Source organism: Macrobrachium nipponense, chromosome 45 (genome assembly GCF_015104395.2).
Source record: "Macrobrachium nipponense isolate FS-2020 chromosome 45, ASM1510439v2, whole genome shotgun sequence".
NCBI classification, from domain to species: Eukaryota; Metazoa; Arthropoda; class Malacostraca; order Decapoda; family Palaemonidae; genus Macrobrachium; species Macrobrachium nipponense.
The window spans coordinates 40,349,285-40,376,784 of record NC_061105.1 but is presented as its reverse complement, the minus strand read 5'-3'; the positions used below and the strand labels follow the sequence as shown (position 1 = coordinate 40,376,784).

Here is a 27,500-nt window from a genome sequence, read left to right as displayed (position 1 = left end):
TCTGTTGATAAGCCAATCTGCCAATCAGGAGCGTCGTAAGGGACTGGCCCAGACATCAGATGTACGGGTGATGTGAACCTACTATAGTACCAAACACCGTATGGTACTAAATGTAAAGTAGATGACCGCACGATGATATCGTTTCGGAAGTAATTTTGTCGACCACGCAATATAGAAATGGGTGTTTGTATATAGAACTTCGTTCCCGAGGGGCTAGTACTAAACACGGCGTCCCAAGGAGCTTCCGCCATGTTTAGTGCTACCACCTGGTAATAGATGACGCGTAGATAACTAGCCAAAGTAGCATCGGTAGCTTGTATAACAATTTACTTTATCATTTTTTTGTCGCATTCTAAGATAGTCTTGTTACTGTATGCCATAATACTTAGATCTAATTCTGGATTTAACCACCCCTTTCAGTTTGAATCTTTTCAACATTGACGTAATAAACGATGATTATAAAAAAGGACAGGTGTACACAGTTCTATATTTAAAGATTTATTTTTAATCCAAAAACAGCTGAAATTCTGACGTGGTTTTAGCAATATTTAGAAAAAAAAATAAATGGTGTTGTTTTATAATGGCGACAAGCAGTTGAAATCCTTGATTTAGTCGGAACGCAGATAAAATCACTATTGGCTTTTAACAATAATCATACTCATATATACACACAATTTTGCCCAAACAATAACATCTTAAGAGTTTTCCTCTAAAACGTCCCATGAGAGAACTTTTCCTTCTAATACTGACGATTCGATGGCGCCTACTTGCTCTCCTTCTTGTGCAATTGGCTAAGTTTATCGTCTGCCTCTTCCTTATTCCACTGCACGTTGCGCTATTGTCTGCCGAGTTTGTTTCTTCGTTTGTTTGCTGGAGTTTTGTCTTCCGGAGTTTGTTTGCTGGCTTCGTTCAGAGCAATTTTCCTCCCGGGCTTCATAAAACGTCTCCGGGTGAGGGACGGTTCACAACTCGAATAAACGTCGGAAAGTTTCGCTTGTTCAAATGAAATTAAAAAACAAGATATGTTTGTGCAATTGATATTTCTGAAGAGGAGTTGGCCCCCAGGACTCTCTCTCTCTCTCTCTCTCTCTCTCTCTCTCTCTCTCTCTCTCTCTCATCGACGCGCGCATGCACGCACGCAAACACATGCAGAGACTTTTCTCTTCCTCCGTCGAGACAAGACTCAAAATTTATGCAGTATATTTACATAGCTGAAGTGCCTCATGGAATCTCTCTCTCTCTCTCTCTCTCTCTCTCTCTCTCTCCTCTCTCGCTGAGTGAGCCAGTGGTAGCACAACTCTGTGTTCCTTTCTTTCATCTCCCATTCTGTTCTGAGAAATGGGAGCTCGGAATCCTTCTGCATTTTTCGTTACCGTGAACGCCACTGTTCCGCTTGGGCGGTGTTCATGTCCTGTGTCCATTTCCGAGAAGAAGAAGCAGCAGCCAGAGGAGACTGAGGGTTTTAGTTGGTCGATCTTTAGTTGCTTTATTCTGTTCTCGAAAATAAGTTGATGCCCTTTCTATGACGAGTTTCTTTGGTTATTGTTTTTTTTCTGCCTTTTCTTTGCGTTTTTTATATGACTTGTAAAGATTTCTAGTTATATACTGAAAGCATTTGGAAATTGCTCTTGATCAAAATGAACATTTACTATTACATCGTGTATCAGAATAGAATAAAATCATCTTTTGCGTGATATAGTTTGTACATTCAAAGACAAGTATGCAATTCGTACAGATAGTTTTTGTAGGAAAATTTATTTAGTCGTGATAGTTAGGAGCCAAAAGTCTTTGGCCTTTTCCTTTATCGTGATTCCGTTCCCAGACCCAACAACAGATGGAACAGAATAACAGAAAACACCTTTTACTGAAACACTTGGTAACAGTGTAAAAATCACCCCATTTTGAGTGTAAAATGCTATAGTACCAATATAGTGGAAGTTCTCGTTTACTCAAGTTTTTCCTTTTAAAACCACTATATACTTATAGAATGTGACATGATGAAAGCTAATGCCTGCGATTCCACTCTGTACAAAGTTTTAAAAACTTCATCCAATGAGCCGAGATAGATTGATTTCAACATCTGTCAGGACTATTATCTATTAATGATTCAAATATCTCTCATTCTATGTAATTTCTATGTAACTTCAAACAGGATCACTCCAGTTTAATTTCCATTCAGTAGTATGGAATAGGCCTTGAAAATAATTATCTTATACTTTTCGTAACAGATCTCGTGAAGTCTTTGTTCAAACTGCATATAATCTATTTTTACTCTCTTACTTTTTACCTTTAGTTTCAACATAAAAGTGTAATAAGTATTTCTGGAAAATATTTTTTGCATGCGATATTAACATTTCACAGCAGCTAAAAAACGTTCATTAAGAAAATTCCAGAGTGCATAAACACCACTTCAAGAATCACCTTCAAGGAAGAAGAGGAACGAAAGGCACTTAAGAAAAAAAAAATCTAAGGAACAATAAGAAGAAGAAGGAGAAACATCCTACTCAGGATTTTAATGATGTTATCTGGCGCCCCGAGGAACAATAGCCAGGAACCAGACGCCAGAAACAAAGATCGTTGTGGCACGAGCCATTTGTTCTAAACAGAAGAATTTTCTTTCTCTCTCTCTCTCATTAAACGTCTTACGTCTTCACGCTCTGCAGCCACACACACACACTTCATCCTCTTCTGTGTTGTCTCAAGTGCCGTGTACTGCGAAATAACTTCCGAAATAGTTATATTATTGTAATGCTCTCCTTTTTTCTCAAGAAAAAAACTTTATCATCTGAGTTTTGTGTAGAAGACGCCTTATAGTTTATGCTTTTTTATTTTCTTCGCCATTCCTTTTTTTAATGGTTTTCTAATAGATATATTCCATTTTGGAAAATTGTTCCGTATATCATCTTGGTGTTTCCCGTAAGTTTGTGTTTGTATTTTTGTAGTATTGAAGGTTAATTAATGGAAATTCGTGGGTACCTTCGCAATGGCTATTTTCTGTTTTCACTTTAACTGGTTTTACACACCAACAACACACCGGCCCTCAAATAGGAGCGACATCATTTCATGATGCTTTTGATGCTCTTGGTGCATATAGGGACACCACCCCACTCCCACCCAACCCCTAGTTCTTCCAGTGTATAGTTGTCTCCACCCCCTCCCCCCTGCCTTTAAACGGAGGAGTTGAACTGCTCTTACTGCTCCTTTCAAAGTCATTAAGGCTATGTTTGTGATTAACAAGTCTTTTATGAGGTTGTTAGTGTGTATTTTCAATCATCGTTGGCAAAGACACGTAATAAGGGTAACGTTTTATGTCGTATAATTTTAACTTTACTTTTCATGTTCTTTCTAATTTTTCTCATTTTAACCTTCAAGCGTAATCCTTTTGTCATTTCCATGCATATTCCTACCACAGTCAAACAAGGAAGTCAGACAAGAACGAGAAAGATTATCTCTCTCTCTCTCTCTCTCTCTACAAGGACAAGTGACCGATAAATTAATAATAATAATAATAATGGAACCCCCTTCTAAAACAATCACAAGATAAAATGTCAGTTCATCCTTCAAGTCACGATTCGCCTCTCGAGCGAATCCTGGAGGTATCCGAGGGTCATTGTCAAGGACCCTCGACTTCGTCCCTCCTTCTCCTTGTGCCATATACCTTCTAAAGGGTCCTTCAGACGACTACTTTTTCGGATGTTATGGTCGCCTGTAGGATGTTATGGGTTCTTGCGGATATTCCTTGGTAATTTGCTATTGGTTTTTTTTGCAGAAAAGACCTAAAAATTATTGATGGATTTAGGTGCTGGGTTGCTATTTGTTTATTATTATAATAGATAACAAATTTGGTTCAGATAAATAATTCTCTCTCTCTCTCTTCTCTCTCTCTTTCTGCTCTCTCTCTCTCTCTTTAAAAGGAGTTGGGTGGGTACTTTCAGATGATGTTTATTGGGAAGTTGTGTACACCACACACACACACACACACACACACACACACACACACACACACATATATATATATATATATATATATATATATATATATATATATATATATATAATATATATATATATAATATAATATATATATATATATATAAACCCACAGAAAAAGCTGATAAGGTACAAACAATAGAGAAACAATAGTCCAGTCATCTTTGGAACGTGACTATGAAGGTTGAGTAACGACTTACATATGCAGCATAAATTTGAAAATATCAAATGGGAAGGGGGGAATTATAAGTGAGGGGTTGATCTCTAAATCGTAGTTAATGAGAGTCAAGAGCTCACTGATCTGAGTGAGAACTTGCGAGTTATTGAAGAGGATCTCCTCTGGTGACTGGTCTTACCGGATTAAATCATTGACAAACAATCCCAGAAGCTCTTGTCGACAATTCTGCTTTCAAGTGCCTCTCTGGCGTCTTCTTGTTTTCTGTTTGGCTGATGCACATGGATTCCAGTACATCTATTTTTACTGAACAGACAAATACTCCAGGAAAGCAGTTATTGGGCATCGCTCTTGGTAGTTCTTTATTCAGGACTTTAAGAATACGAAAATCCTTCCTTGAATATCTATAGCGAGTCCTTGTAGTCATTGTGTTCTGTTGGTGTCTGGGATAGATTGCATTATGTGTGGTTTATTTAGTGCACAAATTCGGAATTTAGACTATATTGTACACTCCAACTTCTGATGGTTTTTGAACCGTGAGTGATCTGGAATTATACGCATTTCTTCAGCTCCTTACCCAAGACATTGTAAAGTGTCTATGTCATCCAGTAGGCAGTCAGCAAAGCAAATGGAATATGTTTTAGAGATCACTCATCACCTCATGTTCGACACTTCATTCATTTTGCACTACATCAAGTCCATTGGAAATTCGTTTATTATTCATATGCATATAACTGAAAACTAAATTCTCTTGTGTTTAAAGTACCATGTCTTGACTGTAAAATGTGCAACACCACAGAGAATCGCAAAGCACAGGAGAGCTGCAAAGCACAGCTTAGAATTTTAACAATTTCGTTCAACTGACTGAATCGAGTCATAATCTTTTGTTGTAGTTGAAGTTCTCTCTCAGATAAATGATTCGCCACAACTGACCTTCAGAGAATTCTCCGTAATGCAGACTAAGTCCAGACCAGTAAGGGTTAAAACAATGAACGTATAGACCTCCATCTATCAAACGTTTGGCAAATAATCGGTTATTTCTATTCGTTTGAAATTGTTGAAATTTATTTAGACATAGTATTGAATAGCGGTTACCTTAAAGTATATCGTGGAAAGGAAAATATTAGTTTGAAATATCTGACATGATTTTTAAGTTTCTTTATGAGTCTTTCACACCAGTTCATATAATGCTGTCATATAAAGACATTTACATTCAACAACAAAGGGCCCTGGCTGGAGAACATTGACTATATTACCTGGTAGCTAGTCAACTATGGTCAGAAGCCATTTGGGACAGGAACAGGCACTCCAAAATACATGATGAGAGGTGAGTGGTTAAGATGTTCTATAAACACTGTAAGCTGAAAAGGGATATGTACATATATACCTATATATATATATATATATATATATATATATATATATATATATATATATATACATATATATATGTGTGTGTGTGTGTGTGTGTGTGTGTGTGTGTGTGTGTGTGTGTGTATAAAGGGCGAACTCAGTGCTTGAGTGCGTGTTCCTTCCCTATTAATAACATTTATTATTTCTCCCTTCTTCTTCTTCTCCCCATTACCTATTTCCAGAGTCAATTTTCATGTCTGCCAATTTTCTCGGCGCCTTTGAAACCATTTCAAGTTCCACAACTCAAGAAAGTTATTCCTTTTCTATCGTTTTTTGCTTCACCTCACTTACAGATCTAGTTAGACTTCCATTTCACTTCTTGCAACCTCCGAGATTTTTACAGAAGTTCCGGTACACATTTCCTAATAAAATGAACGAAAGTTACTCACAGTTGAAAATAAATGCCCAGAAAAACCTGGAAGAAAAGTATTTTGGAACGTACTACCTTCCAGAGTCCATTCCAGAGGAGAAAGACGAAGAGAATGGGAAGTTAAACAGAATAGAAAGAAGCAGAAATCGACACGAAAATTTGGCGTAAACTTGCCAAATTGTTTGAAAGAAATCGGTGTAGTCCAGTGAACGAAAGGTGTTGCTTCGTTGAACGAATGTAAACGGAAAGTCCTGATGGTCGGGTTGGAAACACCGAGTCTGGAACGTAATAAATTGCCCCTTTGCTGTGGTCTCAAGACTTTTTTTTTATTTTTCCTCTCTTTTTTTTATTTTTTCTATCTTATTTCCGTAAGAGGCTTTGGAGCTATCGCGGAGGGAAGCAATTATCGTTAATAAACGAACGGCCTGCCAAATTCCAGGGTGTTTTTAGATGATTATCGAGGTTTTCGATAATAATAATAGTAATTATGATAATAGTAAATTAAATTGATAATTTTAAAAGATTTCGTTAAGCCATGTTAGGTAGTATGTCACCTCTTGTTTTCATTTCATTATATTATCTAGGAAATAAAGAAAGGAAAGATCAAATATATTTAAAAACAAATATGAGAAACAGAAGCGCCTTCTTCGAAAATGTCAAATCGTCCCAAAGCCCAGCATATGGGTCTGCTCTCCCCTTTGCCCTCCTGCTGTTTCTAGTTTTCCCCTCTTCCCATGTCTCGTTAATAACATCAGCAGCAGGATAGTCTGACGACTGGCTCTCTTCTGTCCCGCATAAAAGAATGAAAATCCTTCACTTTTCTGGATAAAGAATCTTGATGCCTTGGAAGTTTCATGCACTGGATCTCATCCTTTAAAACCATATTTTTAAAAAAAAACAAAAAAAATATTAGAGGGGAATAATATTCAGTAATTTATCGAAATATTAATGATATCTTCAAGGACCAACACTACAGGTACTTTAGATTCCTGATAAAATGGGGCCCAACTGGTTATTGCGCCATCTGAACCACTGAGAAATATTATATTTTCAGGGGAATTCGCACAAACATCTGTGTATATGTAAATGTTATAGCCACAATGGCCTCTTAACTTCTCACATGCTTTGCTCTTTTTTTTTAAATATGCTTGTCACCACAAAGCCTCGAGATCCAACTTCAAAGAAATGTGAAAGAAATCATGATGTCAGGTAGCGGGAAATGAACCCGCGATACCATAATCACCACAACGAGGTCATCTTGCCGACCTGACCACGAGAAGTATAAAAGTCGTTCCCTCTCGTACATACATATACCTGTCGTTTTCAGATATATTTATATTTATTGGAGAATGGAATAGACCCATCCTCACCATCGTAGCCAAGTGGGCAATCGTTTGTAATGTCTCATACAGTGGTTGAAGGCTGTTTTATAACGAAAAAGCAGAGGCCAACCGCCCTTATAGCAATGATTTTACTGTCCAACCCCTTTCATGCCGCAGGATGTTATTACACGACCCTTTGATGATGAAAGGAGCCTTCCTATAAGGGTCCTGCGGTAGGAACGAAGGAGAAAAGAGACATTCCTTTCCGTATCGGAGATGTAAGAGAAGGATTTGATTTATGAAAATGAGGCTATTCTGCCAAGCACCGGGGAACGTTCAGCCATTCAGTGCTCACGCCAGAGAAAAGGAGTTACAAGGATTAGGATGTCGTAAAGACTTGTTAGTCCATCCGAGGAGAGAGAGAGAGAGAGAGAGAGAGAGAGAGAGAGAGAGTTTTACAAAGAGTTACAAGACATTGTGTGCTCACTTATCTTTAGGGGAGAGAGAGAGAGAGAGTTACGAGGATTAAGATGTCTCAAAGACATTAATCCATCCGAGGAGACATCGCGTGCTCACTTTTCTCTAGAGAGAGAGAGAGAGAGAGAGAGAGAGAGGAGAGAGAGAGAGAGAGAGAGAGAGAGAGAGTTACAAGGATTAGGATGTCTCAAAAACTTGTTTTTCCATCCGAGGAGACATCGTGTGTTCGCTTATCTCTAGGAGCAGGTGTCCTCCTAATGATTTTGTCTGGTTTTCTTTTAAACTCTCTCACACTGTTGCTGTTTACAACTCCTGGTGGCAGTTTGTGAGTCACATATCTCGTATGTGAAGAAGTTCCCACAATGGGATGTGTTGTATCTCTTCATTTCTATTTTCCATCTATTATTTCTTTTCTGGTTTTCGTTTAGTTGAGTGGCAGGACAGCAAATGGAAGGGAGGAAGTGGGGATAGAAGTCAAGCAAAAAGATAAGAGTTGGGTGCAAGCAGAGGTCGAAGGTGCGCTAATAACCTTCAGTAATGCCTGCAGTGCGCCGTGTGAGGAGCAGTGATGCCGCAACACTACTAAGGATTTGGAGCAAGAAAGAAATAAATGCAAGAAATAGGACTTCAATATTTACGGAAACGGTGAAGCATCATATCTGGGGAATAAGGAACCGGGAAGAAGATTCCAGAGCCTATTAAAAGTTTGTTGATTTCACTGGGGGTGGTGTGGGGGGTAGGGAGTGGACTGAGGGTGGGGATGTGGGCGTCTACGCACATTTTCCATTATTAGTGAGAGATGTATCATGGTAAAACCATTTATTCAATCTACTATTCATTGAACTTTCGTTAATCACCAAATTTTAATCACAGCGAGAGAAATCTTCGTTTTTACTTCATTAATAATGAAGATATTTTCCACTTAATCTTTTCCTCCTTTCATTCCTAAAAACACCAAAACATATCTTTTAGCTTCGCTCGTATATCAAAAGTATTAGATACCTATCTTGTGTTACTACTTCGCGCTCTTCCATTCATCCAACGTGAAAACAAAAGAAATCCTACAGAATATCATCCCCAGTTCCGTCCCTCCGCGGAATTCACACACACAAAATATAAATAAAAGTATTCGGAGAATATAGCATTTCTGGAATCGCAGCCTCGTAAATTCCCGCCAGCCCTATTCCTAAGGGATCTAGGAGGAGCATAAGAAAGGAATTTCTTGTGCGTCGTATTATTCAGATTATTCCGTTTATGAAATATTCAAGTAGCTTCGCTGGTCGACTTTGTAAAACCCGTTGCTGGTGGAAGCTTGTTTCTACAGCAGCTGGTCTCCGGGAGGTCTTGGCAGGAGGCCTCGGGATTTTTTCGCTTATAAAAAATAAAAACCTACTGGAATTTTGGTGGAGAATAATTTGGTATTTCATGGATTTTCTTCACAAAAGTTTAACATTTTTTTATTTTTCGCTTATAAAAACCTACTGGAGTTTTGGTGGGGATTAATTTGGTCATTTCATGGATTTTTCTCCTCGTAAGTTTAAAATTTTTTATAATAATTAAGAAAGGTTATCTTGTTGATAGGCTTAATACATTTTTCCTTATTTCAGAAAAATTTTTTCGTCTTAATAAAAAACTAATGGCGTTTTAGATTAGAATTATTGTATTCATTTGATGGATCTTTCTGTTGTAAGTGTCCCAGGAATTGGGTTATGACGAAAACCATGAAATTTAGAATATTAATTTTTAAACACTGAAACTTTTGTCAAAGAATTCCTGGACAATTTTTTCAATTACTTTCTTCATTTTTTTTTATCAATATCTCGTTCTAGTAGCAATACGGATATGGGCCACTATTAAAACTACTAGATGTAAGTGATTATTAAAATATCTTATATACACTAAGTATAGGGAAATGATTTTTTTTTCATATAAAAATGTTAAAACTGGGAATATTTCCCATACAACTCATATCCCAATATAAACAGCTGTTTATCACAGCAAAAACTCCAATATTCGTTAGTACAGGATTCATATTCATAAGAAAATAAAAAAGAATTGATGCCTGATATTTAATTCAAAGTTCTTGGAAAAAATGAAACGTTGGTAAAAAAAAAAAAATTCTACAGAATACAGAGTAAGGCAGAATATTCCATTTTTGTTCAGTCAAAAATCTTTCTATATTCAATATATCTTATTTTCCACTGCTAGCGTGAACTAGATGTGAAATATGCCCATCCCGTGGGCCTTTATGTGATTGTATATATTTGCATAGTCAAAACAGTAGTCTCTCTCTCTCTCTCTCTCTCTCTCTCTCTCTCTCTCTCTAACCAGACAAGAAATAATGGATGGAAACTAGAACTGAAGCGACACAACACATCCCACTGTGGGAACTTCTTTACATACAAGATATGTGACACCTGGAATAAACTGCCACCAGAAGTTGTAAAACGGCAACAGTGTGGAAGAGTTTAAAAGAAAGCTAGACAAAATCATTAGGATAAGTGAGCACACGATGTCTCCTCGGATGGACTAACGAGTCTTTGAGACATGCTAATCCTTGTAACTCCTTGTAACTCTCTCTCTCTCTCTCTCTCTCTCTCTCTCTCTCTCTCTCTCTGCAAACCTTAGTAATGATTTTACTGATATTTCCAGGTTTTTAAGCCTCTTCGGAAAATTGTGACGTAGCTTTCAAAATTCCAGAAATACCATCATTAACCTTCAATCCATTGATGTACGTAAATCGGAATGGCAATAAAGTGAATTTGAAATATTAAATAGATTGAGAAAAACAATTTTTGATTAGTGGAGGATATTAAAAATGGTCTGGGTAAGACTTATGGCATTCCACAGCTCTGCAGAATAAGAAAGTAAAACAGCCTCTGGAAAAGAACGCCTGATAAGAATGCCACGAAATTTTTTTTTTTTTTTTTTTTTTTTGTCAACTGAAAATAACCCTCGGCAATGTAGATAGCTTCAGACACATGTCATTCAGAACGAGCAATGTTGTATTTGCCTCCGTCATCAATTCATGAGTGAGCATTTTGGACAAGCAGACTCAACCCACAAAAATTCACATTATCTGAAGCATTTTCCTCACGAGTCCTCTGGAGGAGTTTGGCTTCTGGAAAACCAACTTTTCACGGAAGTTTGTCAAAATTTACTCTCAAGTGGTCGTCGGAAGTCAGAGGGAACGTCACTCACTTTTAATTGTTGGGAAACTCTTCAGTTGACGAAACGGCTTTTAAAATGCATTAGATCTTATGAATCATTATATATTGTCATATGTTAAGCTTCTTTTCATATTACTTTAATTTGTGCTCTTAAAGTGTTTATCATATTTATTTTTCAGTGTTTAACATTACTCAGACTTCATGCTTGTCTAACTATTGGGTCATTTCTTTCGTGTCTGTGCGATTTGATATTGTAGACAAGCATTAATTTGGCCCCCACCCCCAAAAATATACTATATATATATATATATATATATATATATATATATATATATATATATATGTATATGTATATATATATATATATATATATATATATATATATATATATATATATATATATATATATATATATATATATATATATATATATATATATGTGTGTGTGTGTGTGTGTGTGTGTGTGTGTATATATAAATATATATACATAAGTTTAAGTATTCATACATATATATTTTAAGAATATATGATTAACCATCTAGCATATACATTAAATATATGTATATATATATAATATATATTATATTATATATATATATATATATATATATATATATATATATATATATATCTATTTACGTATTAGCCGGGCCTTGAGAGAGGCTATATACGTAAACGGAAATAATTGAAGGAGGACAAGTTGAAATTAATTGAACTTACCGTAAAACTGATTATTAATGAATATTTCTTTAGAGGAAAAGGTAGGTCGCCAGAGACTCAGCTAAAACTTTACAGCTATTTATTTACAAAAGGCTCGTACTGGCCTGGAGAAAAGTAAATACAGCGTCCACACGTTGGGACTTATAAACTCTCACAAATGGATAATAGCTGGCTCAAAATGGATTTGATGAAAGCTAGTCTCATAAACTTGGGTAATGCAACACTTGCGGGCAGAGAGACATGACACGTGGCTCAGGGAATCTGGAAAAGAATCCAGATTAGACAAGATAAAAGAAAAAGGATTTATTGCCCCATTTCAATTGGTTAGCTCTAACACTGGGGAAAAGGAACTGTTTAATGTTTCACTGAGGTATGCAATGACTTCATTCGTCTGGGACGATCACACAAGGGGAAGCATGCGGCCATGAGGCAGTGAGAGGGAACAAAAGGATGAAGTTCTTTTTGGGTTAGGAAATTGAATTGGAAAACGAGGATCAAATAGATAATAGGTGATAAGGGACTGGGCAATATGCTGTTTCACAAGACGTACCTGGATGTCGTGTTTCAGTGGCTCTTTGTAGAAAAGCATGGCCTGGCTTTGTCTGAGGCCTGGGTCGATGGCGGGCGCCACTCACGCCCTGGATAGCCTAACAGGAAGGCAGGTGGTTGGACATCCGTCCGAGGTCACGTATCGAGACGACTGGGGGTGATGGCAGGCGTTTTGCTTGGGTGTTGGGAGTCAGCTTGACCCCCCACAAGCAAGGCAAATCTGGAAACAAAACATACAGCCAGCAGAGGGGTCACAGGAAACAGAGCTTAAGATATAGGTCTAAGAAGTACCAATCTGCCTACATCCTTCCCTTTTGAGATACGTTCCCTCTAAAGCTGACAAAAGACTATATTCCCCCAACTGGGGAACTCTCTACCTCTGGCTGGTGGGTTTTGGTTCCCGCGTTTCCTAAAAAATCAAGCTGATATTTGGAGGAAATGGCTGCCATTTTCCAAATCAATTTATTAATAATATCTGGGTAGACGGAACGATCTATAAACGTCACAATATATATACTTATATATATATATATATATATATATATATATATATATATATATATATATATATAAAGTGTGTATATGCGTTATCATTTGATACCAAAGTCCAGCATTGAATAAAATCATTTCCAGCAAGAACCAAAAACCAGCCAGAAAAATCTTGAGTGATTAAAAGTATAAGTTTTCTTACATATGCTCACTTAAATCTACTAGTGAGGAACTGTTACATTAAAATCTGAAGAATTAACATCAAATCTGCAAAAAAAAGTATCATCAAATTGAAATCTTATCTTCGTCGCTTGAGTTAACAGAAGTCAATAGTAGATAGCTAACAATCAGCTCGAGAAGTCTCCGCCATTTTAGAAAAAATCGCCATCTTGAATGCTTGGAAAATGAAAGTCAGGATAATATACTTTTTGTCACCATACTTTCGCACAGAAGTCTTAATAATCATAAAAAATTGAGGGATTTTCTTTCCCTCTATTATGGGTTACCAACACCTTCAAGTCCATGTTATAAAATTCATTTTGAATATACAATCACTCTAGGAATCAGTGTAAATGTCGTTTATTTATCAGATTAAGAAAAAAACAATTGTCTTGAAACTTCTTGGACTTTTTAAGATCATCTTAAAGATCTATTCTTTTCATGATCAGAAATGTAAGTGACATCTGCTTCTTTTTCATATTTTTCTTGTCTAATGGAGTAGCCTCAATCTATATCGCCATTTTAGACAAATTCACCATCTAAACAGGCAAAAAGCTTGGAAACGTATTACTAATGGGGTCTCTCATTGTCACGTTTTACATCAAAAGCCACAGAACGAAAACGTACGTTATGTATTATCCTTTCCTATATGTAAATCCAAGAAGAATGACGTGGACTTTCTTTTCCTTGCATAAGAAATTTCCATCACCAGCGTCAAGATTCAATCGAAAATATTGAGACGTGAGACCATTGCCGACGATTTGTGATACGGCCATCGCGCCCAATACTTGATGTCTGGGGAAGATTTCGTCTTCAGTGTCTAGGGAGATTTCGTCCTCGTTTCCCCCCTGACTGTCGAAGAAGTCGCTTGTGTCATGCAGGGACGATCTGGAATAGGAAAGGGAGATAAATTTAGGGGGAAAGGACATTTTTAGGATGCAACTGATTGCCAATTTCCCTGCATATCGATTCCTTTGCGTTGGGAGACAAAGACGCCCTCGCTCTTTCTCGTGCTCAGATCAGAATCATATTCAGAGCAGACTCGTTTTTCCCTCTTATTAAAATGAAAAGCCAAGGAAGAAGCACAATCGAACTAGGGTTCCAATGGAAAAAAATATTGAACAGAAGAGCCATGATATGATATATGCCTCTATCTCCCCAGCTAATACTCAGTGGTGTAAGTTGTCGCGTGGTTGGGGTCTTTGGAATAGAATCAGTGATAATTCAGACAATGTGCAGAGAGAGAGAGAGAGAGAGAGAGAGAGAGAGATGGCACTTTGAAATATCTTCCAGTCTTAGATATCAATTCTCAGTAAGGAGAGAACATAACCAGAAGGAGCCACATTCATTATGCCAAGCAAACCGCCGCGAATCATTAGAACGTAAAAAAAAAATGTGAGAGAGAAAGCGCTTCTGATGGCACTACAGAACTTTTCGTGGCTCCTGAGAGCCCTCGAGAGAGTTCACAGCATTGAAGTTTCACTAGTACGTGAGCGATTAATGAGTGTCCATTCCTCTATGTTTATTTTGCCCAATTTGCAGTGAATGGACGCTCCCCCCACTTTGAAAAGGGGCGTTTCCTGACTGAGAAACCCTTGAGACAAGAGGGAAAAAAAAAAACAAAAAAAAAAACTCAAGGTTACAATTTCTTTCCTTTTTCTACTGGATGATGATGGAGAGATGTACGAGACTGCAAGGCCAGTTTATTGATATATTTGTATATTCATATTCTTGTCTGTTTGTCTGCCTTCTGACTGCCCTGGCGGAGGAGTAAATTGAAAAGGGTACAGATAAGTAAATAACAACAAATTATAGCTTTGAATCGATACGTCAGGATGATCCGGGACTTCCGCTGCAGTGGGTGTTAAAAGATTTGAATTTCAGATTAGATCTGTTGCTCTTGAGATTAAGGGAGGATTTGGCGACTCAATGGAGCTGCGAGTTAAATCAGGGGCACTTAATAATAATAATAATAATAATAATAATAATTAATAATAATAATAATAATAATAATAATAATAATAATAATAATAATAATGATAATAATAATAATAAAAATAATAATATGTTTAATTAAATTATGATTATTATTATTATTATTATTATTATTATTATTATTATTATTGCGATGACTGCTGAGGACTGAATTCCATTGGCGAGCCTTCCTTCCTTATATCATGTTATTATTATTATTATTATTATTATTAGTTATTATTATTATTATTATTATTATTATTATTATTATTATTATTATTATTTACCGAAAATTACTTGACGGATATTTTTCTTCAGCTGGAAGAAACCCCCCCCGAACCAAAACAATTTATGTTTGTATGAATATGAAATTTTGAAATCCATTTTGAAAATTGCATGCAGTTCGGAAATATACATGAAATAGACATGAAATATACATAAGTGCAAAACAAGTAATTTTGTGTAAGATCCTGCGGAACTTTATTGCATTTTGTATGATCTGAATTTGAAGTGATAAGACTGGAAGGATTTTATACTAGGGTTCATGATCTGGGCATAATAGGATTGTTAATTTTGGTAATGAAAGCTCAGTCTTGGTGTTGTATTTTTGAATAGTTAAGAAAAACGCCACTGTGTGGAAACTGTAGAGACCCTTAGTGTAGGTCGAAAGTTCCGGTTTTATATTTACTCAATTAAACTTCGTTTTGCATTGTGGCCTTTTTCTTAACTGTTAATTTTAGCATTGAAAGAAGTTTACAAAAGTCGCCATAACTTTTTGTTTAAAGTTCTTGTTGATGTTGTTCTACTTCTTCTCCTTCTTCTTTTTCTTCTTTATGAATCGCTTGCTAAATCTATAACGCCAAAGTTTCGTTTAATATTTGCAACACTGCGTAAACCTTTAGATTACGTATCGAACCTTTTAGAATCCTGAATAGATGGTACTGCGTATAAAGAAACCAAGGCACACGTCCACAATATTTTGTCTAGCCTGACCAATCCTAATTGAAAATGTCAGGTGCCACGCAGAGTGACAAAAACAGCAGCCGGCGAAACGTCAGCAAAAACATATTGTTTTCAAAACATGAACGATTTGTTCCACTGGCGTTGATGACACGCCCTCCGACTAAATTTCCTGTTTTTCAGAAGCATTTCTGTTGGTGAATTAACTTTGGCAATATGATCACCAGAAACATTTCAAGGGCAGCTCGCGATTTCATTGACATAAATCATTAAAAAAATTAGAATTTTGAAAAGGCTGCCGATGTTAAATAGTAGATATAGCTTTTTCGTTGATGAATTACCTTTTTCCATTAGTATTGTACCTTGAAAACATATCTTTAAAAAAACTCATATTTTATTTACATAAATAAAAAAAAAATATTTTGAACTAATATATATATAGGCTAAGACTTGCGAGACAAAAATATAAAGAGGAACCAAAAAAGGAAATAGGAGGAAAGCTGGTCGATTTAGAAGAAATATTTTTCCAAATGAAAATTTCGAAATAAGCAAACAAGGTAGGTATTCGATGTTCTTAGCTGTAAGAAAGAAATATCACTGGATAATACATAAAAAACAAATCCTCAGCTCTTATCTTGAGACGTAGATTTTGTCCAGCCTTTCTCTTTTTGCCTAAATTAGATCAACTCTTCTTGAAAAAAACAACAGAAATATTATCCAAAATAGTTCAGGGATTTTTTTCAGCCTAATGTGTCCGAGAGACTTAAAATTCTCTGAGCATCTGGCCGCAGAGGTGGGGCAATTGAGTATCTCCCAAAAATATTTCTTTGTAGATGCAACATTTTTTTTTTTTTTTTTTTTTTTTTTTGCAAATATACGACGCAGACTTTCCAAGAAAATATTGAAAAAAATAATTCCTAAAAACGGCATAAGAAAACCAATCGATATCGTTTCAATATTCTTTTAAGACATTTTTTTTTTAATGCAACATCACAAAGTTAAAGGTGTTACGCTGAACTTGAAAATAATTCCACATTACGTCCCTTGAAAACAGTAAAATCTCCAAGTATTTCTATTCGTGACCTGGGTAGGGTGGGTGGGGGTTCCGGAACGGGAGGGAGGGTGAGGAGGAAAGGGGGAAGGGTGAAGGCTATTTGATCTTACACTTTTTTTTTTTTTTTTTTTTTTTTTACCGGGCCTCATCCAGTAGTTTCGTTTATTTAGAGCTGTTTCGGAGAGTGCAGAAAGAGCAAAAAATCCATCACATTGCTGTAGATAAAAACAAACAAGGATAAAACCTTTCTCAATATTTTTCAGTATACCAAAATCAAAAACGAAACGAAGCACCACCCGAACTCTTTTCCGAAAAACTGAATTTATGTTTTTTTTTTTTTTTTTTTTTTTTTGTTTTTTTTTTTTTTTTTTTTTTTTTTGTTATATTAAATCTAGATCTTCTATGAAGAGCGTCATTCAATTAAGAGTTGTAAAAGACACTTTCCAGAAAGAAGGCATTTTGCCTTTCCTATTCCATAAGGAATAGAAGTGTGTGTGTACTTATGTAAATATGCATATATACGTATAAAATTGGCAGAAGGATTGATTACGAATGTAATATTCAAATTAAAAGCAAATACTATCAAACACACAAAAATATCTGGCTAATGCAAATGGCACAATATGCAATTGGCAACCTTATAACTCCAATGAAAATAAGCGGGTGATGCCGAGAATTATTCCCGATGATGAAATTCCAGCAATCAATTGTTTTTTTTTTTTTTTCGTTGTAAATAATTGATAAAATATTAATTGCAAAGCGGAGCAAATCAGATTTATTGAGTGTGTCGGAATTTTGTTGAATGCGAAAAGAGAAATGATAATGAAGGTGTTTAAAGTAAAATGTGCTCTTGCAACTGAAACTGCTCTTTCTGCCTCTCTGGAAAATATGAACATTGTTTGATCGTCCTCTACGCGAAATTAAACTTAGGAACCATAACGTTTCATTTTAAAAAGGATGGAAAGAGGATGAACGCATAGCTACGAAACATGAATAACGTTAAATTCATTATATATTCGAAGAATAGATATAATATTTAGGATTATTCTTCTCCCATTATGGAAAACGATGAAACGACGAGATTCCTGGAAAAAAATATAAACCGGGTGGAATTTCAAATGAAAAATTGTACTCCGTCATTTGCGAGATTACACGAGACCTTAAAAAAGGGAAAAAATATAAAAAAGATAACATTCTTTTTTTTTTCGTGAGGCGATACTACGATAACCCTTTTGCTCAACACATTTTTAGGAGAAATACTTTGATGTTTATGTCCTCAGTTCTACAAAGCACAGTTTTTTTAAGAGCTTTACACCTTTGAATTTATTATCTTTATCCTGTGGCTTTGTATATATATATATATATATATATATATATACATATATATATATATATATATATATATATATATACATATATATATATATATATATATGATATATATATATATATATCATATATAGATATATATATATATATATATATATATATATTTATATATGATGTATAATATATATATATATATATATATATATATATATATATATATATATATATATATATATATATATATATATATATATTAGGTTTATGTCTGTATGCATATCTGTATACTAGGTTACTTATATTGGTAGTAAAGTACAATGTTCTCATTTTTGACCGGTATCATGAGGTTTCTAATATTTCTGTAAGGTCACAGCAATAATAATATAATATCTGATAACAATAATAATCTGACTCGAGTGGTTAATGTGCCAAGGCCTAACACTAATTGAAATTTATTTCATTTGCATTCGCGTCGGTTAATTCTATTTCCCAAAAGCAATTAGGGCAGAAATATCCTATTTGTCTGAGAGACTAAATTATGCACGCCGCATGCAGAATCAAGTATCTGGTACAAATTCATGATACAATATTACCCATTCCTTTTCATCCTGTATAGATGCACTTATCATAAAATTTAATAATAATAATAATAATAATAATAAAAATAAAAAATAATAAAATAATATAATAATAATAATAATAATAATAATAATAATAATAATAATAAACATCATACGTCCTCAAAAAATTGAATTCAATCGCTTTTGATGAACATTTGCATTTCTCTACACATTTTCATAAAAAGAAAAATAAACTAAGCATTCAAATTATATTTTAAAAAATCTATATTTACGGTTTGTGAAGAAGCATTTGAATTCTACGGTCTTCTCAAGAATTTTAAAACCAGTTATAATAATAATAATAATAATAATAATAATAATAGTGGTTGTAGTAGTAGTAGTAGTAGTAAAAAGTCAAAAATTTTGTTTATTGAATATTGTAGAATAATATTTGAAAAATAATAGCGATGATTGACTTTTACTTTTATATTGTAAGTTCATGCTTATTTCCATTGGAGGTGCATGCATTGATCTACAATTTATACAGCACATATTTTACCTATGTTTATAATATTTACTAATCTGCCTGAAATCAAATATCTCTCAATATGCGATTATTTCTTGAATAAGAGCTACCATCCATTCCACGCGTATTTTTAAAGTCTTTTGTGGTTAAATTTTTTTATTATGTAAATCTCATGGTCTACATTTCACCTGCCCATACATAATTCTTTATCGAGATTTTCTGGAGATTGGAAGTTTTTATTATAATTCTGCAAATTGGATGAGCTTTCACGACGAAAATATCCTTTCTGGTGAGATATTTTAATAATAATTGTTTTCCTTCACGACTTTTTTTCAGATCTCTAAACAAACTGCTAATGGAAAAAATGATGCATTCAACACCTGTACCTACTGTGCCGAGACTGAAGATGTATGCAAGTTTCCCTTTCTTGCATGATGATACCTTCAGGAGAGCATGCACATCCATTATTCAAAAGAGGTTTACGGCTGTGGACTAGAAAATTATCCCCAAAAACCCTTAACTATTGGATCTCTGTTTAGAGTCAAAGATCGACTCAGACCTCTGCTTTCGTCCAGCGTCGTATATAAATACACTTGCCGAGATGTGATCACGGGACATACGTGGGAATGCACGAAAGCGGCTGTTGAAGTTGAATAGATTCCCACAAGGGCATAATCCATAGAACAGGTAGTAGGTTCTCTAATCCGGAACAATCTAATATACGTAATCATTCAAAAACATGTAAAACCTATATTGACAGGAAGGATTTTTCTATCTTGGGCCAACTACGGAACAACAACGACCTGACTATTTTAAAATCTATAATTATCAAAAAGACTGTACCGTCGTTAAACTCCCAAACGTCATCTGTAAAATTGTTCATAGTGTAGTTTGGGCAGCTGGTTTGCTTCACTCTGTTTTTACTTGATTTGGTAGTCTTACCCTTTCTTTTGTATACTAGGTAGGTGTTTGAAAGATTTTAGTGAAGTCCTGTACTTGTAATTTGTTGTCTTTGAAGGTGCTGTTGAATTTTTAACTTTACTTTCTAACTTTTTACTTTATTGAGAACTGTTGCCATACATTTTTAATATAAATTAAATCAAATTGAGAATTAATGTTCGAAACAAATCTTTATATATTTTTAGCCTTGAAAATGCGACTTGGAATTCGTCGCGAAACGTCGGCATTTATATCATATATATATTATATATATATATAATATATATATATATATATATATATATGTGTGTGTGTGTGTGTGTGTGTGTGTGTGTGTGTGTGTGTGTGTGTGAGTGGGTGTGTGGTGGTGTGTGTGTGTTTGTAACACATTTTCTTACCTTTGTAATAATTTATATATCAAAATGGCCTGCTGTAAAATCACTGATACGAAATTTTGAATATTTAACGTTCACCTGGTTATGCGGAACTTGACTACATAAAAGATGCTTGACTTCCTGTTCGCCATCTTTTGTATAATTTCTCATCTGTGATAAACAACAATTTGTCTTTTCTAACAGGGCTATGGTAGTAACATCATTTGTTACTGAAGCAGTGATGGTTACCCCAAGTGCAAACTATCGTTGTAACAGTTCCGACATAAATAATGCACCAATAATAATTTCTGCTTGGGAGACATCAAATTGCTATTTGATTAAAAAATCAATTACATTACAGAAAAGGTAGCAATACATGAATTGTACATATTAACAACATTGTATTATATATATATATATATATATATATATATATATATATATATATATGTATATATATATATATATATATATATATATATAGATGAAAATAACAATATAATAATGATTTTAACAATTATAGCTAAGGAAAAAGACGCGTATATTTTTGGCATTGACAAACACTTGACAATGACTTCCATATAATCATTTAAGCTGAACTTATTCGAGTAGAAATGGTGTGAAATGCTGATCGAACTGTCGTCACTTACTGTTTACATCGGCAACGCACAGCAGCAGAAGGGTTTCATGTACAGCGAGCATATTCACCTTTAGACATAACGCAAGTTGTTTACGACATGTGGTGATCTTAAAAGCCTAATCGCTCTTCATAATCGGCCACCTGGATACGCTAATTTCCTCTCCGCTGTTCTGCTATGTCAAGTAGGGAAAAAACAATAACTAATTGGAGTTTACTTTTGCTGTGTTATTTATACCGGCTGAAATAATGAAAAGAATAAGCATCACATGACAATATACTTTACTGATACTTTCAGTACATGTGGCTTTATTCCATACGTACTTATAAGGTTTCATCCACAAAAAATAATTTTTTTTTATTTTATTGTTATTTGTTTTGGAACTAAGCAACGATTAATCTTAGATTGACAGTAATTGTCATCTATATCATTGCAATATTATTTGCTCAATTCATGAATATTATTTGTCCAGGATGTAATCCAATGATTTTATTAAACTAATTGATCTATTTGTTTTACATATCAGACACTTAACCGGAAATATATATAATAGTTTTACTTAATTTGTTATAATGAATTTTACCCAAAACTTAACTTCTATGCCATAGGAATAATTATGACCTTTTTCTGGGATTTTTTTACCTGTGACTTTATTATCTGAACTACACAAAGATGCTCTACTTCCTGTTCGCCAACTTTTGTTTATTGCCTTATCTGTGATAAACAGTAATTTGTTTTTTCTACTGAGCTAAGGTAGTAACATCATTTGTTACTGAAGCAGTAATAGTTACCTCAAGTGTAACAGACATTGCAGAGTGAGGAGAGAGGGGTTATGCCAAGTTCGCATGAGCGCGCGTGCACGCTCACACACCCATATATATATGTATATATATATATATATATATATATATATATATATATATATATATGTGTATATATATATATATATGTGTATATATATATATAATATATATATATATATATATATATATATATTATATATATATATATATATAAAGAAAGTAAAAAGGTCCCGAAAAAAGTCTATATATGTGTTTATGTCTTTTACTATATACAATACATAATTTGAAGATAAAATGCCCATGAAACAATTTGAACGTTGCAACCATATACTTCGAGCTTCCTTCTGTGCCTCCGTTCACTGGTAAAATATGGGCAGATGATTTGTTACAATAGTATCATACAACCTGCATATAACATACCATAAGAAGGTGTGGCGATAAGTCTCTAACGGTATGCATACCAACCGAGACTGCTGCCACAGCTACTTATGCTTTGTTCTACATACTCTTATAAGTCTTCATCTGTCCATATTTTACCAGTGAACGGGAGGCATAGAAGGAAAGGCTTAAAAGAAGAATATGGTTGCAACGTTCAAAGTGTGTTTTATGGCCCTTTTACCTTCATATATATATAAAATATATGTTTTTTGATTTTAAATCACGAAAAATTAAAAACGGGATGATTAATCATACGAACAAAGTTACAGCCACGAAGGAAAATCGAAGCACTGGAGATGCTACTTCTTACTACCGAGACATGGTCACCATGACTTCTAAGACGAAAATACTTAACTCTCCAGTTTTACTTCGCAAATATATATATATATATATATATATATTATATATCTATATATATATATATATATATATATATATATATATAATATATATATATATAATAAGTATATATATTATATTATAATATATATTAACTGCCGGAAGATCGTTGGGATATGGAATCGATGGTCCGTAAAATGTATACTCGTTAGGCAACTATTCATAATAAATAAACTTTTAAATTACCTTATAACTACTGATTCTTCATTTTGTTTTTGCTTAATAGTTAAATCTTATATTTAAATATGTTGAAAACATACGAAACCTCCTGTTATAATTATATTGTATATGTATAATATAGTGCTTTGAAGCTTATAATCACCATAAATTCTTTACTACTTTACTATTTATTAAAGATCTCGACTCTCGAGATCGACAGGTTCTTAAAAATAATAAACAATTGGGCTGTAATGACTGACGACAGGTGGCAAACAAAGGAGGGAGGAGCTTAACAAAACTAAAAAGCTACCTTAAACTTAATTTATTATTTACAAGATTTAAATACATAATGTACATTGAGTCAAGGTTCTGGGTGGCAGAAACACACACAAATTATAAGCTAACAATATGTAAAACCAGTTTAAGAATCAATAAAAATACACCCTTCAATAACAAAGCCATGAAAAATCACAATCAAACAATAAAAAGAATAATCACAAAATAGGCTGAATAAGGGCAATAACAATCTTTAAATGTAATAAATAGAAAATAGGCAGCGTAATACATAAACTAAAATTGACACTGAAGCAGCCTAATGATACTTAAGAGCAAAACGGGTACTCTTCCTCAAACAATGAGGACAACAGTCCAATGCCGGACGATCAGATAGAGCCGATACGACAACCACCTCGTCCTTGGAGACAATATGGACATCCTCCTCGAATGCTGGACGATCAAGACAGTTGATGCAACAACCATCTCGTCCTCAGATGCAGTATGGAGGTCCTCCTCGACCACTGGACGATCAAGACAGGGTTGATGCAACCACAAAACTCGTCCTCAGATACTCTCCGCTGCTCTGCTGCCAACTCTGCCTCTCTGAACCTGACTGGTCGTTCTGCCCTCCAGAACCTGACTGACGAAGTTTGACGCCATCCACAGACGTCAACTCGCCAGCAATTAAAAAACAAAAACAAAGGAGGCAACAATCCACCAAGGGAACAATCGGCAAACCGATTGTCCTAACACTATTGCATATCACTATAGCCTTCTGAATAAACATACTGTGATAAAAGCCGATGGAGAAATGCCAATGAGGCTTCTATGCCCTGGGAAGGTGAAAGCCATTGAGATGAATACCAATATGGACCACACCCAGATTATTTTTTATTATTCAGAATTTTGAACTAAAGACTGAATGTAGAAGTCAGAAAATATGAAAAAGTCAGATAAGCACGACAAGAAACTAGCATTACAAGAACTGATAGACAGCACCTTGGTTGTTGTTTATAACAACCAGGCCGACGCTGAACGTCGAGACAGAAGGAGGAGTTAAGAAGATGACGAATCTACCTGTAGCCATCAGTGCTGCCAACGCCGGCTATGAACTAACAACCCATGAAGGGCTTGAATGATGCTTCTGCTATTTGCCTTGTCATTCATAAAATATCAATTTATGTCGACTGAAATATTTACCATCACTGTAAGGAATATTCTATCTACTTGCGTAAAATTTATTACATTTGATTAACCAGAAAATAATTTTTCGACCTTTGAAATCAGAGGAAGAGGTAAGATATGCTAAATATGGTTTTTTGGTCCTATTTCATCACATCTAAAATGGTGTTAGTTGTACTCTTATTTTTAAGAACTTTTAATATACGCTGGAATAAACTCTCAGCTTTCCAATGGTACTACTTTAGAGATGAAAAGAAATACACGGGTGAAATTAGAGAGCAATTTGTGTCAACTTTCAATGCGACTAACTGTTCACCTAGGCGTATATGACCAAGACCTGAGGTTACTCAAAAGGGTCGGCCCGTCTGGACCGGAAAGGGTTAAGACAACATAAATTAAGAGTAAAAATCTCCAAGTGCAAGTTTTTAAACTCTGAACTAGTCTATTTAGGCTTTACGGTATCTCGTCAAGGTCTTAAGGTAGTCCACGATAAGGTGTCGGCTATCCGTAACTTTCCGGTACCTACTAACGTTAAGGGGATACAACAATTTCTAGGGTGTTCGGGTTATTACAGGCGCTTCGTGCACAACTACTCACTAATAGCAGCTCCTTTAACTGATCTTACGAAGAAAGGAGCAGATTTTATATGGTCTGAAGTGCACCAACAGGTGTCCGATACCTTAAAATTTCCTATCTTAAAATTTCCTGATTTCAGTAAGGAATTCTTTATCGCAACCGACGCCTCAGATCAGGGGTAGGAGGGGTACTACTTCAGCAATATGAAACAACTTCTCCCGATAGCTTTTTATTCACGTAAACTTAAGCCCTCTGAAAAGTAAATATGCAGTAATAGACAAGGAGGGGCTAGCTATCCTTAACTCATTAGTACATTTCAAATTCATAATCTATGGTTATCCTGTTAAGGTCCTTACTGACCATAAGCCCCTCACCAACTTCTTCAAAGGCTTTAATCACAGCCCCAAAAGAACTCGGTGGCATATGATCATTCAGGACTTTGGCGCGAAGATAGGATACTTACCTGGGAAAGCAAATATCATCGCTGACGCATTATCCCGCAACCCCGCGCCAACATGCTCAGAACCATTAGCTGAATTAGAAGATATCGAAACATTCGTACAAACCGTTAAAACAGCGTTCGAACATGAAAATTTATTAATCCAGACGATCGCGAACGTTGAAGACATGGGTTGGAGCGCTGAACTGGTACAGACTGAAACAAAAGAAAAGTACCCTCAGTTAAGTAAAATAATAGATGCTTGAACAGAAATCCTAAAGAAAAAGAATATTTAAAATATTCGCTGCAGAATTACATAATCAAAGATAATATTCTGGATCTGTGAAAGAGGAAACAGAAGTACACCGCAGGCGACTAACGACCAGGTAGTAGTACCAACTCTCTCTTATACCGACTTTCCTAAATTGGTCGCATTCCAACCACCTACACGGCAGTCACCCTGGGTTCTCTACTTATGTCACAGAAAGCTAAATCACTATTCTACTGGTCTACAATGATTACAGATATAAAGAAACATATAAACAATTGTCACACTTGCCACGAAAACAAGGGGGACACTAAGACACCTGCAGCCTTGGGGCCTACCCCGCTCAAAACAAAACTTTGAACGAGTACACTTACATTAATAACAGGGTTTTACGAGTCTGACAGAGGGAATAAGCGCCTCTTAGTGTTAATCGAAGCCTTGACCAGATACACGAATCAATACCTTTGAAAAACAAAACCGCTATTGAATGAACACGAAAGTTTTATGAATGTTATATTTGTAACCACGGAATTCACACATGATAATCTCCGACTCTGGTGGAGGATTCAATAATCACTTTCTTAACTCCTTGTGCGATTCCTAGGCATAAAGAAAATCAATACCATGATTTATCACCCTGAATCGAACCGCCGGTTAGTAGAAACGGGGTGAATAGGAAGGTGTTAAATATCCTACGAATCACACTCGGGGGTATGGACCTAGGATATATCCATCCCCACGGTCTTATGCACTCTTAACCACAGCTATCACACTTCTATCAAAATGTCGCCACATGAAGCACTTTACGGCACACCCGCTATGACCCCCTTCCACATTCTTACACCCACAAACAATTAACCAATCCTTTAAAGGATATCATGAATGCTAATGTAAGCAGGTTCAATATACTTCTTAAGAATCTTGAAGAAGCTGAAATAATATGAAAAATAATCACGATAAAACTGCCAAACAAACAAACCATATGCAGTAGGTGATCTAATCTATATACAAATATACTTACGCAGAGTCTGAACTATAAACTAACACCTAAATTCAAAGGACCAATTATCATCCTCGAACTTCTAACGGCTAATAGGCTGAAAGTCCAGAGCGTAGAAAGGCCTACTGACATTAGGACGGTTCCTATATCACACGTTAGGTGTTAATTTGTAGGGGTTTGTAGTATAAAAAAAAGAGGTATATATATATCTTATATATATCATATATATATATAGATATATATATATATATATCTATATATATATATATATATATATATATATATCTATATATATATATATATATATATATATATATATATGGTATGTATATATATATATATATATATATATATATATAGATATATATATATATATCTTATATATATATATATATCTATATATATATATATTATATATATATATATATATATATATAGATATATATATATATATATATATATATATATATATATATATACTATATGAAAACCTTGTATATGCAAAACTTGTGTAAAATATATATCTTCTATATAAAATGTTTATCTGTATACCATTTATTCCATATGATGTTTATTTTAAACATGATTAATTACATATAATTGGCTATTTCCAGGTTTCCAACATGCAGCTATCGTGTTCGTACTGGTGCTGATTTTTCAGGCATTTTTCTCGTGTGGGACTGGTTCCAAAAACAAAGGGAATTCAGTTTAGTCA

General features: G+C 34.8%; 1 protein-coding gene across 1 annotated transcript in view; it reads right to left on the bottom strand.

Moving 5' to 3' along the window:
* LOC135214216 (hemicentin-1-like) overlaps nt 1-27,500 on the bottom strand; it is a 39,919-nt gene that overhangs the window by 357 nt on the left and 12,062 nt on the right. The window contains exon 9 of the mRNA XM_064248280.1: nt 13,604-13,782. Within this exon, the coding sequence (XP_064104350.1) occupies nt 13,604-13,782 (179 nt within the window). The remainder of the gene's footprint in view (nt 1-13,603; nt 13,783-27,500) is intronic.